Source organism: Bombus terrestris, chromosome 2, assembly GCF_910591885.1.
Source record: "Bombus terrestris chromosome 2, iyBomTerr1.2, whole genome shotgun sequence".
NCBI classification, from domain to species: domain Eukaryota; kingdom Metazoa; phylum Arthropoda; class Insecta; order Hymenoptera; family Apidae; genus Bombus; species Bombus terrestris.
The window spans coordinates 3,095,279-3,115,114 of record NC_063270.1 but is presented as its reverse complement, the minus strand read 5'-3'; the positions used below and the strand labels follow the sequence as shown (position 1 = coordinate 3,115,114).

At 35.8% G+C, this 19,836-nt stretch overlaps 1 protein-coding gene across 6 annotated transcripts in view; it reads right to left on the bottom strand.

Moving 5' to 3' along the window:
• Nucleotides 1–19,836, bottom strand: part of LOC100642833 (pleckstrin homology-like domain family B member 1) — a 58,973-nt gene that overhangs the window by 20,439 nt on the left and 18,698 nt on the right. For 2 of the 6 annotated variants that reach the window (XM_012314388.3, XM_048412876.1), the window contains exons 2-4: nt 12,341–12,472; nt 2,664–2,837; nt 1,063–2,371 (exon numbers count right to left, since the gene is read on the bottom strand). In XM_012314388.3, coding sequence (XP_012169778.2) covers nt 1,063–2,371; nt 2,664–2,837; nt 12,341–12,470 — 1,613 coding nt within the window. In that variant the 5' untranslated portion in view covers nt 12,471–12,472. Of the gene's footprint in view, nt 1–1,062; nt 2,372–2,663; nt 2,838–7,596; nt 7,716–8,017; nt 8,283–8,353; nt 8,535–12,340; nt 12,473–19,836 lie in introns of those variants that run through there. The other 4 variants (XM_048412880.1, XM_048412885.1, XM_048412892.1 and 1 more) reach the window with 4 other exon arrangements.

Below are 19,836 nucleotides of genomic sequence, written 5' to 3'. Positions count from 1 at the left end.
GGCTGTATGTACGCCTGTGTCATAAGAAAATTCAACACGAGATTTGCTTGAGACCGTAATCACAGGTTTACATAATACTGTTTAAAACAGAATATCTCCTTATGTTTCATGAAATAATCTTGCATCGACATGGCGAGAGAAAAATTTTTGTTGGACCTGTGCGAAGATCACGCACAATTTGTAATCTGTACAATAAAGGACTACGCTGTGTACACATTAGTAACCATCAAAGCTAAGTAAATTATTTGTGTTGGAAATAATAAGTAAGTATTACATGTTTTTAGCAGCCGGATAATTTTAAATGTTTATAATAATATTAGAATGTTATTTCAATGATGTTATACCAGCTACACGAATCACTTGTTTTGGAGCAAGTAATCCTCCTGTCGCTTACTGCGCATCATGAGATTATCATTTAGTTTTGTGTTTTGATATTAGAAATTTTGTTACAAATAATTAAGAACGCAGTATTTATACTTTACATTACGTTTTTTACATCAAACTATGACTAAACAATGATTCTTTTTATTTGCAAATACTGTTTATAAAAGGAAACTGATTTTTCCATTTTTCCTACCGATTTTGATTAAGCATCATTAGTACGATTTTCAACAAATATTGAAATACAATTTGCATTAATTTATTTTCTCTTTATTTCGTTTCTATGTTCCTTTTTGAATTTTGTAAATATCATTCTTACTTTTTTTTATGATACCTTTCTCAAACCTTACTAAATTACATTAAATTGGTTCGATATTCTTCGCTTAGATACAATTCTTTTGGTCACCACTAAAAGGGTTAAAAAGTTCACTTTATGGTAGAATTTACCCTTAAGAAAATAATATCGCTATAGCATGAGAAAGCCCTCGTTTTTTCTATTTTCTTTCAACCAAGATAAACAGCTACTTTTCGCCAAAAAAGAGTAGCGGGATTAAACCTAAAGTTGCTTGTAATGTACGCAACATAACGTACTACGGTCTTAGATGACATATTAAAACAGAATTGCAAGTGTTTAGCGATAAGTTCGAATCTTCTCGCAAAAAATGTAAATAACCCATTCACCTATTAGGTTGTCTTGGCTTTTCAACGGTGCTCTGCCTCTCGTACTCCGCGCACATGGCAAGGATTTCCTCGAGTCTCATTTTCTCTTGCCTCTCGACCTCCTGCTCTCGTAGCCTCTCCTCTTGCGCCTGTTTCCTTTTATTCTCCGCCTCTCTCCGTTTATTCTCTGCGTCAATTTGTCTCTCTCGTAGCTCCTCCAGCGAGCAACCACTTCCGGTGCTAGGAGTCGGGCTCTTCACCCGTCCAAAGCATCTCTTCGACTCGTTGTACTTGGGATTACGATTAAACGCAGGACTCGGTGGCTGTATCCTCTTGATGTTCGGATTCGAACCAAAACCCTGCGCTCCAGCCACGCTCCTTAGACTTCCACCACAAAAATTCCCGTTACTGGGACTGTTGCAAATATTAGGATTCGAACCAAATTTTTCCAACTGAAGATACTCGGTTGTCGTGGTCTTGGTAACAATTAAACTTTGACTCATGTCGAAATCCTTTGTCGTCAAGTCGTCGAGATCGTTCGACCTTTGGCAGGTGAAGCTTCGTGACATAAGACCTCCCTGATTCACATTGTTCTTCGATATCGTTTGAAGGATATGAGGATTTTGGTTGTTCTCGTTATTGCTATCTCGATAGTATGGTTTGTAGGTTTTTAGGTAGGATTCCGCGGTTGAATACATTTGAATCTGATTATGATTCGGCGATGAAATATTTTGATGCTGATGATTAGGCGTATTGGATCTGCTGGGTGTTCTGATATCCAATCTTTGACGATTCTCATCGCTATAATAGTTAGGAGAGGAAGAGGCGAAACAGCTACCTGGAGAAGATGTATTGAGAAAATGAGCGGGTGAGGATGAATTAAAGGATGGCGTGTTCGAACGACTTCTTTCCAAGTTTGTTAAGTTTTGTAACGGTGAATTATTATTGCCATTTTTTAGAGAGATTAAACTGGAGGATCTAGAGTGACCGAGAATTTGATCGGCAGGCACGTTCGTGGTAATAGCACCCGCTGGAAACACTTTTGGAGAGACACAATTGTTTCTATTTTGTTTCGATAACATTTCGAATTTCGTTAGTTTTCCAAGGAAACCTATTTCTTCGTCCGAGCAGGAATTTCTTGGTGATTTTCGTGGCGCCACCGGTGGTTTTCTTTCCAAATGATAGTTCTCCTGCAGCTGGTTGTCCGGTAGGGAGAAACTTATAGGCGCCATGGAGATTCTCGAATGTGGCAGTACCGATCGTAATTGTTTCGCTTCGGCTGGGTGATTAAAGCGCATGTAATTCGATCTCCCGATCGACAGCATGCAACCTGAAACGTTAAATTCCCATTTATAGTCATCTGAAAATATTCTTAATATATTTTTAGGCTTATAGATTTTTATATTTCATATTATATCCTACACACTTAAAAATTACATTTTTCCCTACAAGGAGACGAAATTTTACGAAATATCCCAAGTACATGAAGTATATAATAGTAAATACCAAATACAAATATAAAATACAAAACACGAGGTTTAATTTCGATGGTGTAAATTGACCAAGTAGCAGGTTTACAAAAAGTTTATACTTGGTCATTCGTATCTGAGTCAAGGTCTTACCTTGAGCGAGTCTCACTGGTGAATTTATCGATACACCATCGACTGCCGTAGTTCCATTTATGGGGTGAAGAGTGACCACGCCGTTATTATTTTCAATCGTGCAATGAATGGACTCGACGCCGGTACCAACAACAGAAATATCCGCATCTCGACTCGATCCAAGGGTTAATTTACCTAAACAAAAAAATTGTACGTTTTAAGAAAGTACGAAATATAACTAATTATTAAGAAACTTAGAACTTTTATTTTATATTAAGGATATAACGATTGTTTAAAGTGTTTTATAACGAATCTACGAACAATTGGCATTCTACGCGGAAGGATTCGAAAGATACTCGGGCACAAATATCGAACGAGTTGAGATCTGGAGAGAATGCGACGAAAATAAGCTGGAGTACAGAGTGTGCGCTACATTTAAGAGTAATACGGTAACTCTGTCTTCGAGAAATACGAAACTATTCAACAATTTCAACTATTATTCTAGATGGTAAGGAAACCACTGCCAAAACTAACTAAACTTGCTTCCATCTTCGCAATTAACTATCTTAGCTTTCGAAGTTGCATGAAAAGCGTCACGGGCATTCTACATATACTCACGTATGTAGGTATACCGAATGTTGAATATTGAGTTGTGGATTCGTGGTAACAGATAATATGAATAAGAAAGATACTTGCTATTACTTTTGAGTATTTCTTATACATATAGTATCAAAAAAAAAAAAAAAAAAAAAGGGAGGTGTACGCTTTGTTACGCTGCGAGGTTTTACTATGGGTCGCGTTTCTGGCCGTCGCTCTCGGTCCTACAATGTCGCAGGCGGATCGCCTTATTTGCCCGATGAGGGGCATACAATGTATCGACGAGCGCATAATTGTCACCAAGCAGCGACTTCTAGAAACGTCGATTTCGGCCTGTTGTTTCAAAAGAATGCGACATATGTGATCATAGGCGCGAACGGTGGCGTGATCCGAGCGTAGTGGGGGTCATCTCCCCGAGAGGACCAAGAAATGATCTAAGGTCGAGGTAGTCCTTGTTGAAGATTCTAAGAGCACTCGTCAAGAGGTCAGATGTATAAAACCGCCAAGCCAAACAAACACGTTGATATTGTTTATCACTGAATAATCTGTCACTCTTTATCATTATATTTATCGCGATTAAATACACAAACTATACCAACTTGTTAACAAATAAAGCATCCTTACTTGTCCTTATTTTAGACCCATTTAAGTTACTACATACATATTAATGTTTCATTATTATTCTTTTCGTTGTAATTCAGCAAATCATGAACAATAATCAAGAACACAAATCAAGAACAACATGATTATGTTGTTCCAATTCTCTATGCACGACTCTAAGCTCTATTCAGCTTTTCAGAAAGGCTATCGTGAGAGTTGCATTTATTCGACCAGCTTTCGCGTATTCCGCATCATTTTTAACGCGATCAAGATCCTAAAACCTTCAATCTACATGTCATCCATACTATCTGCAGTCGCCATTTAACATGGATTATGGTAGCAAGCCCAGTTTCTCTGGTCTTTGTAATATTCCATTGATAAGTGGAATTCCTTTTTTTAACATATTAGCGAATGCTTGGACGTATATTTTGAACATGCATTACGATTCATTTTCCCTCCGATGTGCTATGCATCTGCGCATATTAACAATGCGCTTAAATTAAGGAACTTGAAGAAATTCATTGTAGCATCTGCTTGATTGAACAATTAGCTGCCGCGCAGGGATGCAATGAATTATGTACGTGTTAAGTCATGGTTAATTGGTTTTTTCTTAAAAGAAATTTTTAAAGCGAGAGAAAAATCAAAGAAGACGTAATGAATTAGGCGAATATTGAAATCGAGGTGCTACGGATTTGTTTAACTTTCTATTTAATTTTATATTTATAACTTTTTTGCTTTTTGAAGCATTTGATTACGAGATAACAGAAAAATATTTAAAGCATTAATATCAAAATAAATAATGTTCTTTAAAGCATTGTGTTTAGTTGCATCAAAAATAACAAAACGCGTATACTTACAAAATGAAAATAGGAAATCAGAATTTAACGTTTTAATATAGCCTTGTCTAAATTCATTTCAATTTCTCAATACGTTACCAAAAACGTATACAGTAGAAACATAAGAGACAAACGTTCGCTATCTCTAGTTAGAAGAAATCAACCATGTCGTGTATTCTAACGATGCAATCGATGCATGAAATAACCTTTAATCAGAGAGACTGTAAATAACTTTCTATATAATAGTTTATTATGCAGATCTTTAGTTAGAGATTCGTCAAGTCACTCTAATAATACATCTGCCGGATAACTTCCATCTTCTTGTGCAATTTGATCAAACGAGCCAACCGGATTGTTTATAGTTGGAAAAGCGAATTGTGCAAAATCGAGGATAAAGACAGAGAAACTTAGTTATATCCGTATGATATGAAATACTCTTTCCGTTTAGACGATCGATCGTATTCGAAGGTAAAAGGGTGTAGAAACGCGGCATTGCGACCTAACACGAAAAAGAAAAAGAAAAAGAAAAAGCACACGCTCCTTTTCGCAGGATATTCTCCGTGAAAGGGTCGGCTCGATCATTAGCGCGAAATAACTCTGGGTATACTCGCGCGCCAATCTGTGAGAGCAGCGAGTAAATCGTGGTGCATTCTACAAAGGACTGGCTGTTATATTTAGTTTTGGCGCGGTCGTGCACTCTCGCACATTTTCGGTCTTTTTGGAAAAGTTTCCGCCACGCAACGTTCAAAATATACCTCGCGCAGAGGAGTCAGTCTCGTCTATTTTGCAGTTGGCAGAACGCGGTGCGCTCCGATCTACTCCCCTTTCTTTCCTTCCATTTCCTTCTACTTCTCTATTCCTTTTTATTCCTTTGTACCACTTTTGAATCCTTTTTTTTCTTTTTATTCTTTTCATTTCTCCTTTTCTGAGTTTCCTGCTCTTCAAAATGTAGATCCTACATATCTGGAATATTTCGAAAACTTGCACATTTCCAACAAAACGAATTTGAATCTATCCGAATACCTCAATCACAAACAGCTCTATCTACATCCCAGTGTTAGCTTTGCAAGCAATACATTAACAAAATTGATGGCGTTGCGTAATACCCGATAAATCCGAGCGATCCGTCGCTGCGATTTCGAGAGCCCTGCGCAATTACAACGTAGCCAGCGGATCGTATCGATAATCTACAAACACTACAAACTGTAATTTCACTAATTTTTGCAGAGCACCATTCCATACATATAATCTGTGCACTAAACGATTCTTAATACGACTATGAATCGATGAAATTTTTAACTACTTTCGCTTCGAAAATTTGTTGGTACGATCTACTAGCAACTTTGTTAATGATAGCGTTAACGTATACATATACGTTCCACGTATACATAGACGACATATCGTCTACGTATACATCGTCTTTCAGACAATTCCTAAATTTTTTGTAGGAGACATCTATCATGTGGTAATATTCAAACAATAGAAAAAATTCTATCGAAATGAGATCGAGGGATCCGATCCGACGCAAGAAATTAAACAGGAAAAATTGAGTAGCTAAGACGATCGTTGAATTTAGATATTTCAAAGTTTCATTACGTACGATTAGACAGAAATTTTGTCCGGGTTGGAGAAAGTTCTTTGTGATTCGTCTATAAATTTCAACGAAGCCAGTACTATTCCAACGAAAAAGAAAAACACAGATGCGAGAACGTGTTGTGCTCGGCACGATTTTGATCAGCCTAAGTTAGCTCATGCTTAACTTTACTGTGATCTTTTTACATTCTGGCATTACGATATCTTAGCAAAATTGTTGCATTCCTATGTTGTTCACGCATCGGGATTGATTACTTGGATTCTTAGAGAGATGGAAAATATGTAGGTAAGTGTAATAGGTTTAAAATTGGTTCCAAACTCGGTGGAATGTAATGATCGGAATTGAAAATTTATCGGAGAAGGGATTGGTCGAAAGCTCTTTGGTAAGTGAAAGTGATCAATTTCTGCACCTAACATTCCTAACGATGTAAAAATGAGTAAATTCTAAAACCTTTTTTGTTGCTTTTTCTTTATCTGCGTCCTTGGTCGACATTAAACGATGGTTATCCAGTTCGTTAGAGTGTAAATTATTACTTACTTTATGCATGTTCGAAAATATACCCTTCCACTCAAAAAGAAGAAAGAAAAAAAGAAAAGAAAAAAAAGCAGTCGGTACCTTTGGATTTCCTCAACACTTTCATGTAAAAGCAAATTAAAGCAAAAAGTTTAAAACTTTTATGCTAAATTACAAAAGTGTATTTTTCTTTCTTTTTATATATTCATAAATAATCCAGCTACAATTTGTTTATCTTGCACGTTATCTGAACGCTATATCCATTTTATCTTGGAAGAAATAAAGCTGCTTCCTAGATAACGAAAGACAAATTGTCTTTTAATGTGTCATAATCCCAAACATAGTAAGAAAATGATATCGTTATTCATACGTATAAACGTTATAAAACCATCTGATAGTGGAAATTTATGCGTTAAAATCTCTTTATTTATATAAATAACTACGTGTTTTTAAATTATTCATAACAGCTACATATACATATTTTCATAATATTTCGTAGTGTTTCATACTACATATGTATTTATATTCACTTTTCCAAGCGAAGAATTTCGATGCTTCACATTTTTTATGTTGTACTTTCTACAAAACTTTGTATACTACATTCTCCGGAATTCATATACATTTTACGAAATCATTATTCGGATTCCATTGCACGAAAGTTAATTTTATCACTAATTTGAGTATTTCTGTTTTAAAAAAGAAATTTATTTCCATCTGTCAACAGAGTTTTTAACCGTTCTCCCAGCTGTAATACAAAACCAACACTAACGCAGCACAGTTACAGGACACACGGTCCAAAGTGTTAAAAACGTACAATTCTGTTTTGAGGCACCACGGTGTCTTGCGCCGACACAGCACTTTAAACCATCAGCGGCTCAAGCCTAGTTGAACGTGTTAAAAGCTGGTCAAACAATGACGTCGGACAGTTACGGACTGAAAACGAGAAACAGGGAGATTAATTCCTGACAATCGTTTTATTCTACGCGCGAGGTCGCCCGTATCACAGGTAGATCGGTCTTTGTTAATATCTATCCGGCGGATCAGGTTAATGCGATTGCGAAATGCATCGATCGACGATAAAGTTTCCGTCTCCGGAACGATTAATACGATATTTAGCGTGATTATGTTGGTTTCTGATAATTGACGACCGTGGTAATTCGTAGGTTCGATCGATTTAATCCGCCAAACCTGTACGGTTTAATTCTTTCGGGCAATATCAAAATCTCGACTTGTACCTTATTCTGCATTTTACATCCTGCATCGTACAAAACTTCGCTTGATGTAACACGAAACAAAAATATCTTAAGGGGACTTCCTATTATTGAATTTTAAACGAAAGATCCAAGAAACGTTTCCGACGTAGGAAACAGCCCACGAAAGAAACGTACTATTATAATGTCGACCGTTCGAATCCGTGAGTGTACTACTTCCAAACAAGCAGGGAGCCCGTTGTGCTAAAAGAGAATAATAGGACGACGAGAAGAACGAACGCCGCGTCGCCTGAAAATATACGGCACTTTGAGGATTGACTCATGCAATAATTTATATTGCATTCTCGACTTCTCTCTTACACTTTTTTTCTATCTTTCTTCCACCGCAACGGTACGTACGCATATACGTATGCCTGAACTTTTCTCTATCTTCCTCTCTATGCACCGACTATATTTAAGTGCAACGCACCACGCTTATGAGACAGAACGTTCCTTGTGGGTTACTGTCCTCTTCTCCAACTCCCCTTCGACCGCGTAAACGTCTTTACGCCATTTATATACCGCGTACAGAGGCGTCATATGCGCGGCTACGCACGCGCACTTTCTACGCGTGAATGTGCATGGGCACCACGTTGCCTTATGATCTTTTCTACCCTTCTCTTTCGTCTTTCATCATTTTCTTCATTTTTCTCTACTTTTACTTCGTTCTCATATTTCTTTACGTATTTTATATGCGTCAATGTACACGAACATGGCGTTATCTTACGATTTTTTCTCTCTTCGACTTTTTCTTCTTTTTCTAGTTCTTTTACTTCACATTCTTCGTCATCGTCATTATCTTCTTCCATTTCTTCATCTACGTTTACTTCTTCCGCGTGCTATTCACTTTATCCTACTTTGTTTTACTGTCACAAAACGGCAGGAATATCAAGTTCATGCATTGTTACACGACTGCCATGTAATTAGATACTAATTGCGCGATAGGCGATAAGCGTTAGACCAACTCTATGTTTTCTGATCAGAGATCGAGGAGAAGGAATAGCAGTGGAACGAATGTGGAATCTTTATGTTAATTGGATCGTTCGAGGTCATTTCTAAGAGAACGGAAGTTCTTTTGATATCACGCGAATTCGAGGATTTAAGGAGGATTTAAGGAGGACAAGGAGGATTTAAGAAAGAAACATTAAGGATTGCGTAATTAGGTGATAGAGGAAGTAAGTTCTAGTTGGTAAAGTCTATAAATGCAGTAGATGTCGTAGAATCAGCGCGCTATTTAGATTCGTGTGCTTTCGTAAAAGTTCGAATGTGTTGGCAAACGCAAAGTAAAATTTCCTCGATTCTGGGTAAACGTTACTTCGCGCAACGTTTATTTCTGACACGTTTGCTGAAATCTTCGCTGCGCGAAGAAACCGCGTACAAAACGTGACGTGTAAATACTTACGTGATTTACGTTGATGATTTCTGAACACAATGTAGTTAAGTTGTTTACGTTTAACTGCAACTACTATTTAATTACGGCAGTCGAAAGAAATAGAACTTTTACTATTTCCAGAAAAAGATTGCAAAGAAATCAGCATTAAACAAAACCCCCAAAAAAGAAAATTTTAGAAGCAATCGAATCCTCGTTGAAAAGAAATATCAAATTCCAACCTATAACTCTCAAAAGTATACCTTGGTATTTCAACGTCAAATACGATACAACTTACCGCTCTACAAGAATCTCGCAGTAGCGATAAAACGAATAAACACAACGAGCAACAGATATATGCAAGGAACGCGGACCGCACACGAGTCGAAGAATTCCAAATTGCACCAATGCCATGAATTCCATGTTTTCTACGTCAAAGCAGAAACAGGAAAAATAATACAAGTCAAGTAAATTCATCGATATATTCCTTTGTTTCTTCCTATTAATTTATTGTTATCTCGAGATTGCTTTCTTATCGATCTAAAGAAGTTTCCGGTTGGCGAATTGCCATACAGAGAAACGCTTCTCACCGCGTTACATTTTTTCCGGCGCGGTTATCAACCGTTTTTACACGGTGTCATTTTATTGGACGCACGTACACGGACATAAAATGCACGCATAGAAATGACGAACAGCTTCACGAGAGGCGAATAAAGAAAGAAGGAGTATCTTGGATCGTAGTGTCCACATCGATATATCGACCGTCGTCGAATCCGACTGGCGAAGCTTCGAAGAAACCGGTTAAATATTTGATCGGCACGATTTTTTCAATGGGACAGAATTTAGATAGTAGGTCGAACTGGAAATGCAACACGATTGTATTTATAGATAATTGAACTTTTGTTTCGAGGTACGTAGAATTTAATTTACTTAGACGCTCCAATAAGTTACTTTTCGTGTCCATTAATTGGCTCTAATTAAATTATAAGTTTGGCAATTCGATTTGCTAAATGTTTGTAATATATGTATGTACAACAAATTCGTCGCTTTGTATCCTGTTACCATCCAAGCAAACCAATTCTTTAGAAATCCAAACTATGGAATTATGCATGTGCAATCCATCGCACAGGAAGAGTCTCACGCTCCGCGGAAAACACGAATACTATAGACGCGGCGTCATTGTTATCTCGTTCCATCGACGTTATGATCGTTACACATCACCCTATTCTCCTTCGAATTCATTCCGCGGAAAACCGATCGTATCGGGACCGCTCGAGAAATTACAAAAACCGATTACGAAATTTTAGCTTCCTCCGCGAGGAACCTTGCTTTTACTAATCGCGATTCTTTATTATTATTGGCCCAACGGTTCGGCCCGTTCGATCTGTTCGGTGCGGTGAATGCAAATATTTGTGTTCGGTCGGCTCTTTTCCGGTTTCGACACCGATGCACGTCGAGGACCTCTCAGCTTCCTGTCGCGTCTTCGATGTATTTCTAAAAATTCTCCGTCGTCCTTTAGCACGCGAGAAATCCCGGTATGTCCCGATTATTTCAGTGCTAAATAGATCCATCAGCTGGATGATGTTACGGATAGATGAATTTTATCAAGTTAATTGCGCGACTACCATCTAATTGCGTATCGTACCGCCGCTCGTGGCCCCGTTATCGATGAATCTCGGTTTCCCCTTGTTTGACAGATTACCTAAATGTTATAAATTTTGTCCGAAAGGCGTGTTTATAATTACGTACGATTTAATGGAATCGCGCTGCATCGGAAGATAGAAGGTTTGAACAGAAACAAGAAAAAATTAGGCTTATCAATTATTTTAATAAAACTCGCGATGATGCGTTAAATAAATGAAAATTAATGTATGTAGCACCATAGAACGAATAACTGTTAATGGTCCTTAATGTTTAAAAAACTTTTTAAATGGGCTTATGAATTATACGAATAATTTATAAATAAAGATACGGAATAGTACACATCGTAATAATTCTTCCTCGAATTTCCTAATTACTAAGAGTATGTACGCTCAGAATACCTTCGACTTCTTAATGTAGTCCATTATAGACAACGAGGAAATGTAGAGACGACAAAATTCCAAGAAAATCGCTTCAAAGAAATTGACTAGACTTGATTTCCTAGAGATATTCTCCTCACCGTCATTTGCGTAACACACAAAGTGGAACTTCTAACGCGTTGGATCGTAGTTATATAGCATTATTAAGCTTTATCAGACAGAATTACTACCATGTTCGAATCACGGATTAAAATTGATGAATCATTGCCTGTTATGGATACAGCGTTATCTAGCAAACGCTCATTGTCTTAATTGCCTTCAAGATACAAGCGAAGTAAAAAATTATACGTTTAACTGATTTTCTAAAGAAACCCACCTTTTCTTTTTCATGCTCGGTAAATGAATGTGTTACATTATGAATGTGTTTCGTTATATTATGTTTTATCGATGTGGATAGTTGCTCGTTTCTCGCTTTAGAGTAATGAAAATTTATTCTGAAAGAGAAAATTGATTCGGAAAGAGCTATAGAGTAAGTCAATATCGGTTTGTATGCGGTCAAATTTCATAAAGTTAGGAAGCACATTTTTAATTTCAAATTTCCAAAAATTCAATAAGATATATTCATTCCTTTCCATACAGAGTCCCGCAGTAACAATAAGTATCTCAAGAATTTCATAACATCAACCCTTAACCGTGTTACCCTGAAAACTTCGTACAGTATTATTTTCCCCCAGAAAGTCAGATTCAAAATCCCACCTACACTCAACCATCCATTAGATCACATCGAAATTAGTTTGAGTCACCTTTAAGCCACCTTTACGAGTTCGAACAGGGATAGACGCCATTTACCGCAGTCAGGTACACCACCGTTAGCATCTTTAATTTGCTATTACATCCGGCAAGCGTATATAGTCTTACCTTCGGGTAAAGGATGTAGGGTCACCGCCGTTGACAAACGTCCGCTTCCCATGGAAACGAGATGCGGCGCTTCCGTTTGCACTCGCAATGCTCGTCCAGCTTCGCGCACCTCAAGACCGGCGGTTGCCATGCCTGCATCGAAAAAATACAAAAAATCTCCGTTAAAATTAATTATTTCTATTGCGTTACGCTTTTCATGATGTTATAACTCATTTTGTAGAAGTTCAACATCGAGTAAATTAATTTCATTCAACAGGTGCTTCGACGCATTCATTTTAAACACACCTTTTCCAGAGGACATTAAAAGATTAAAAACGATTTTATCGATGTTCAAAGATGAATAAGGGAAAATTATAAACCAAAGAATTGTTTCTCTCTTTTTTTGTATAAATAGTGGGGATGACAATGGGTTTATTACGCGAGATAGGCGTACAATAATTAAAATTGTATAGAAAATAAGGATAATTAGATTAATAAATTAAATTGAAACCATCAATTGTATTAGAAAAAGATCATTCTCGTGGCATGTAACAAAAATTATAAAATTTCCAAATTCTTCGTACTAAATGTTTTATTGATCTAAATGTTCTACAAGAGTCGTTCAAGGCTAAAAAATGCAGTGACAATCGGTACGACGAATTCGATTTCATCGAAGACACGGGGATGAGATCGATTTACCGGCGCGAGATGAGAAAAATAAATGAAGAAGAGACGCAAGAACGAGAGGAAACCGGTCGCCGCGGGATGGTCGGAATTCTTTTTCTGTACGTCCCCTTCTTCTTCTCCTTCTCCTTCTTCTTCTTCTTTTTCTTTTTTCTTCCCATTCTGCTCGTCCCGGAGTCACGGGTCATGAAAAATTAGTGGGTATACACCTCGCGGAGGAGGTGCAACGTGTGCTACGAACGTGAAAAAAGGATCTTTTTCTTTTTAATGTGATCCTGATGTCTGCATAATTTCCACGTCCTGACAACAAACGATCCTGTGTAATCTGACGTTGATATTTCACGGTATAGCCATTTTCTGCTTTACGACTAAAGTTCTTTTCTATCTTTTATTTTAAATGGAAAGGTATACACTATAGAAGAATTAAAAATTATGTAATTACGTTAGTTAAAAGTGGATAGAAACTTTTTAAATGAATGTGTTGGGTCATGTGGTTAATAATTACAGGCTGAGCATGTGTTAGAAAATGAAGAGGGGGGAGATTTGAAATGGAAAGAGAAAAATTGCAATTGTGTACTACGTTCGATAATAATTCGTGCGTAATGTAAGGATATATATGTAGTTTCTGTAAATAATAATGTACAACGCCCCATAAATGCAATTAAATAGGATTAACACATTCGTTTAGAAGCACGGGGTACTTGAAATTTTTCAAGAGGGGTTTTTATCTTGTAGGCTTTCCTGATATATACTTGAAAGCTAGATCGGCGAAATGTTTGAAACATTAAAATTTTAAGAAGTAATTAGCCATACTATTAATATATGTACATATTCAAAATTTTACATTTCTGGATAACAGATTCGCTTATTTTAATAAATTAGTCATATTTAGATTAATCTGTTGGCAGCACGGTATAGTACATACTATACATATAAGTATATTAATTTTTCAATAAGACAAATATATATGACGTATCTGTTTCAAAAAACGTTACAGTATATTGCTTTGTCATCGTAGAGTAATGCTCATATTTATAAGGATTTTCAGGCGAGATTAATGGAAACAAACCATGAATAAAACAACTTCCCATCTTACTTGCCGACGATTATGATTAGAGAAATTTGTTTCAACGCAAAGCTGCCAAGTTTTATATTCACAAAGATAACCGAATTAATCGGAATTTAAATTACCGCTCAATAAAATTCAAGGATCGTAATTCAACCAGCTTAAATCTATAGTTGCATCATCATATAACAAATTGACGATCGTCGTCGATTTCTTGATATAAGACATACGTCCAAAAAGGCGAAGAGAAGTACACGAAATATTTCAATATAGAATACAAATAAAAAATTAAATGAATTTTTCTCCAGATTCGTCAAAAGTGAAAAATTTCTTTTATAGATATATGTATATAGGACACGTGCTTCAACAGTAAGTCGGTACTAATTCGAGCTGAAAGGCATTATTTCCTCGTGTCAGAGTACGACAACGACAGGCAAAGTTCAATGGGACGGCCTAGCGTAATGCGCTTAATTAAAGTTGTTTCAACTCGTTAAGATCGTTCGCACGGGATGAACAACCCTATAAACGGTAGCAGTTTGTCGACAACTGGAACGACAGTTTCCATCGAGTCTTCCTCACGATGAGAATTCACGTCGTCGTTGGTCGTTATATTCCATTCGCAATTTACAACGTCCAATGAGAACTACGCTTCGTACTATTTTTTTGACAATTCTCAGAAACTGATTTACCGAGCTGTATACGTTTCCAATGTCATAAAGTCATCGCTCTTATTTTCTATCCATAATAATTTAATCTACGTAGTACTGATCTTCTTACAAATTAAATGTTTATATGTGTATCGATGTCAGATTTTCTATGTCTTTATTCGATCTATATATTAATATATTATATTTGATAAATATACTGTTTTATATTTTTTGTACCGCACGAAGAAGTAGTCTTTTATACGTTCACGTGACAAGTAACCCAATCAAATTCAAGAAAAACTATAATAGTAGATAGAGTAAATTTTCTCCAACTTTTATACAATTCGCCTTTTCATGTATAAAAGTGTAAACAACGAAAAATTCAGAGGGAAGTCGGAAACACAGCTGTGCATTCCATTAAAACGTTTTTCTGCGTAGAGTCAACAGTGTACTATTTTTAATCGTCTGAGTTAATTCCTTACTATTTCCGAATAGACGGAATTCGGAAAAGAACTCTTTTAAACTTGGCTGACCTCTTTTTTCATGTAAACGAACGAATCAAGAGTTAAGAGCTACCTCCGAATTTACTTTAATACGAACCCAAACCAAAATTTCTTCGCGGAAAAGGGAATAGATCTTGGAAAATAATTCGTCAAATTAATCAAGAGACACGCGATTAATTCTAAAGCTTGACTATCGTGTTTCGCGCGATTTAACGAACACTTTCGACATTAGAAATACGAACTCGAGGGAGTTCTATCTGTAAATAACAGCAACTGAAACGTGACACAGAACAAGACCGCTAGGAATAGTTATCCGTATCAAAAAAGTCTTCCACGAAATCGGGTATGCGCGTTCTTTTTCGATTACGAGTAACAAGAGGAGGAGAAGGGGAGCCAGAAAAATTCGACTGCGTCAAACAACATCAGCTTATTACATGTGCTGTTGCGTTAAAAAAATACGCTCATAAATCGTCAAAGAAAAACAAAATTGCTCTGAGCTTTAAGGCACATTCATCGCGAAGGAATGTATAATTAGTAGCATATGAAACGCGTAATTCTTTTGATGCAATAATAAACAATCTTGTCTTTATTGGTTCTACGCTAGAAATTGTCATCCAAAATCTTTTAATGATCTTTATATGTTAAACATATGGTTTTTGTCTTTTGATAGTCGAACAATTAATTAATTAATTAATTCTTAAACAGCGAGAGTTCGAGAAACATACTAACTATCATAATCGTAAAGCACTTACTTTACGAGCCGCAATTTCCCGTCTTAATTATTATCAGGATCTAGTACAGAACAGATACCGTATAACTTCGGTTTAATGTTAAACTTTTCAAATTCCTATACGCGAAGGATACACCTGCTCGTTTGCAGGTGACTTTAGTCGAGGACAAAATTATCCCGTCATGCGAATTTGGCCTTCTTCTGTGCGAGTGCGACCCTTCTTCGAAGATGGTTATATTTCAACATTTTCAAACCTCGAAGGTTGATAATTAAATAATACCTTTTTCTTCTTGCATAAAACACCTGTTCATTTGTATGAAATAATGTTGTGGACTTGCGTAATTCTATGTATTATAAAGTAATGTATTTGCTCACGAATATTTCAATTTTCTTTTTTATATTTCTTTTTATTTCAATCTTATCTATTTTATCGTAATAGTAAAAGCTTTCAATGGCATTCGAAAATTCTTACAATCTATTAAAAAAGCCAAAGAAAATTTTATTGCACAGAAACAAGAAGGATAATAAACTGATTGTAATATAGATTGAACGATACCAACGAGATGTTATACTCTATATAATTTATACTACTTCGTATCGAATTTTATAAAAGGATAGTTGAAAACATTTTGTGAATTGATAAATAAATTATAAATTAACCTTGAATCATCATGACAGTAGTGTAATATCAAATAATTAAGGAATTCCATCGGTCACTTTCTTGAATTGCACCTTAAGTTTAAATGAATTAAGTTTTCGCAGATAATGATGTAGTTATACGCTTAAATCTAGGTTGCCTCTATGAGCATAGTCTGGTGTTAACACGCTTAATAATGTCGTTTACGAGAGAAAGTAGTTTGCCAAACAGATAATTCTACAAGCAATCTTGGTAAATGTTTGGAGAATATTCTCCTCACGAAACAATAGTCAGTTTAACATTGTTATCTTCGTTCTGGCACTTTGGATGAGTATTTATATTATGGATATATTAATTATGGATGAATTCGCCTTTTCTAACTTCGAAAGATGCGCATATTGACACCACATCTAAACATAAAATACTTCACGTCACCATAAATACCACACATTCAACACGTGGCATGCTAATTAGCCATAATTCGACCTTCGTGCCTTTCTTAGAACGAACGCTGGGAAGCTGAAAAAAAGCGATTCATCGTGGTGAGGCTGATGCGGGTTCACGTTTTACATTTAATCGAGGGGCAACAACGCGTAGGCGCGACACTTTCAGCCGCCTTCCACGTTCAGCTGCAAAAGGAGACGGCTGCAGCAAAAAGCGAGCAGCGAGCTGGTCCAGCGAAAGGAGACTTCGGTAACCAACCGCTAGTCGAAGAAGAAGAAACCCAGCAGACGCCGTTTGCACCGTAGCTTTGCTTGCTCTCATGAAATGTTCGCACGAAACAAGTGTTACGCGATGAAATAATACCACTCTTGGTCTTGATATAACAGAGTTCTTGCTTTCGTTATCGTCGTCAAGCTCTCAGTTCTCGAGTACCGCGGACCGGAAATCGACCGTTACATTCCAACACAATAAAGCTCGATATTGTTAGCATTTTTATCGACCTTGCGGAGCTTTTGTGAGATCGATTGATTTTATGTAGCGATGGAATTTCCACAGTAACGATAAGCTTGAAGATAACGTTGATATTTTGTTTAGTCAATTGGAAGAGATTTGGAAGTTAATTGGTGTTTCTTTTTCGAGGATGATTTATGGCGTGTAGAGGTGGTGCGATGATATTTAGTAGTACATAATTATTTATCGTAGGTTAAAACCCTTCGAATATAAAAGAAGCATTGAAATCACTGTATATCTGCACTCGACGAGATTGAAATATTATTTTTAAGAGTTTCGATGATTATTAAATTTCTATTACACGTTGTATAAATATATTTTTGAATTGCGTCTGAACATTGCGGTTGAAAGTACTATGTACTCAGCAAACACGTTAAACGAAATATATATTTATTTCCGTAGTTTTTAACCGAACAATGCCTGCGTATCGAATTGATCGATATTTTCAAGTTGATGTTCGGATTTGAACTTGATATCATCATTAACCAAAAAAAAACCTCTTTATCGATAGAAAATAAAGAATCGATAGAAATTACAGGCGAAATGAATATTAACCACGGAGAATTAGCATGAAAGCAACAAGATTAGTTAAGTGTTATGTAAATTAACCAAATTATGAAACAAAGAGGAATATTTAACAATAAGATAAAAAATAATCTGAAGAACAGATCTGTATCAAAACGAATTTCATTAAGAACGACTTGTAACAATAATTATACTAATTTTAAATAATATTAGAATTAAAGGGCACATAAAGTGAAAACGGAATTTAAATTATAGAGTTTGTAACTTCACCTGTGGTATACGACGTAAAGAATCATTTTTAAATAAGGAAAATTAAGTATAAAAAGCCAACGCTGTCACGAATGTTAAAAATAATCCTCATAAAAATCATCATTTGACGGTCTTTGTATATTCTATTACGCGAATTGCTGAAAAAGTAATCGAAAGTACTATCAAGGTGGAATATCTCGATATAGCAACGTCTTCGTCAATGACAACGTCCAATGAATTCCTTATTAGGTGGTTGCCATATTCAGCAGAATTGATTACATCTGACGAATCTTCCATACGCTACATGCTTGATTGCCATGATGCAGTCTGCGTTTAAATGCATTAGATTTATAGAATATATAAAACATGTTGTACGTATAATATGGTGTAAGTATTTGAAAGGCAGGATTAAAGCGTGAATATAATTAATAAAATGATTGATATACGTGTAAATTATTTACTTTATCCACATTACAAATTACTTTTAAAAAGATATCGTACTTTGTCCCGAGATTGTAGAGTCAAATGATGTGAATATTTCCCAAATACACGTAGACTTCGTGCACATCCAAAATCTACACTCTCAAAATCCAAATCAAAATCACGTTTAATTCTGCACTCGACACACCTTTCCACGAGTAAGCACATCCTTCGCTGAATCTAAATCAATAGTTTGGTTATTTCGATTTTCAAGAAATACAAAACAGGATGGCAATTTGAAGTTACGGCCTTAACCAGTTAATTGCGTTCGACGAATATACATGTCAAACCAAAACTTTATTTTGGCGGCATTGATATGTATATACCCCTGATGAAATAAAAAATCACAATTTACTATAAAAACTCAAAATTTTAATACAAAGTAATATAAATGATATTTAGTGGTATGATTTCTTTATAATTCCAGTAAACCTACTATAATTTTATAAAAAAAGATTTGATTATATGATTATTCTTTTTGATGCGCATATCGGCTGTTTCTCGAATTGTTTTGCGTCTTATACCAGCTATGCCATCAAAAGCAAATTCACTTCGGACATGTGCCGTCTGCTCAAAAAATGGAATCTATAAGGGGTCATGTTACTGGTGCTCGATCTCTGAAATGCCACTTTGTGTGGTACCTTGCTTTGAAAAATACCACACTAAAATCAACTGAATTTCTTAAATTTTTTTCTTTACTTTTCCTTGTTTACGAATTTTATTATTTTTGGAAAATTATTGAGTTTTTTCAACAACGAATTGTTAAGTTTTTATCGAATAAAAATGTAATCCTTCCACGTTTTGCTTTACTTTTTTTGTAAAATTTATAATAAAATTTTTATAAAAAAATTTTGTGAATTTTGTAAAATTTATAATAAAATAATAAAATTTATAAAGCATTTGCCCTGCGTTCAATGTGTATGCTTCTCATTGCTTGATTTTATCTGCGCATCCATAAGAGATTTTTTAAGCTAAACTTCGCAATTAACAAGTTAATTGTAGCTTATCTCTGTCTTTATTGATATTCATTTATTACACGTAT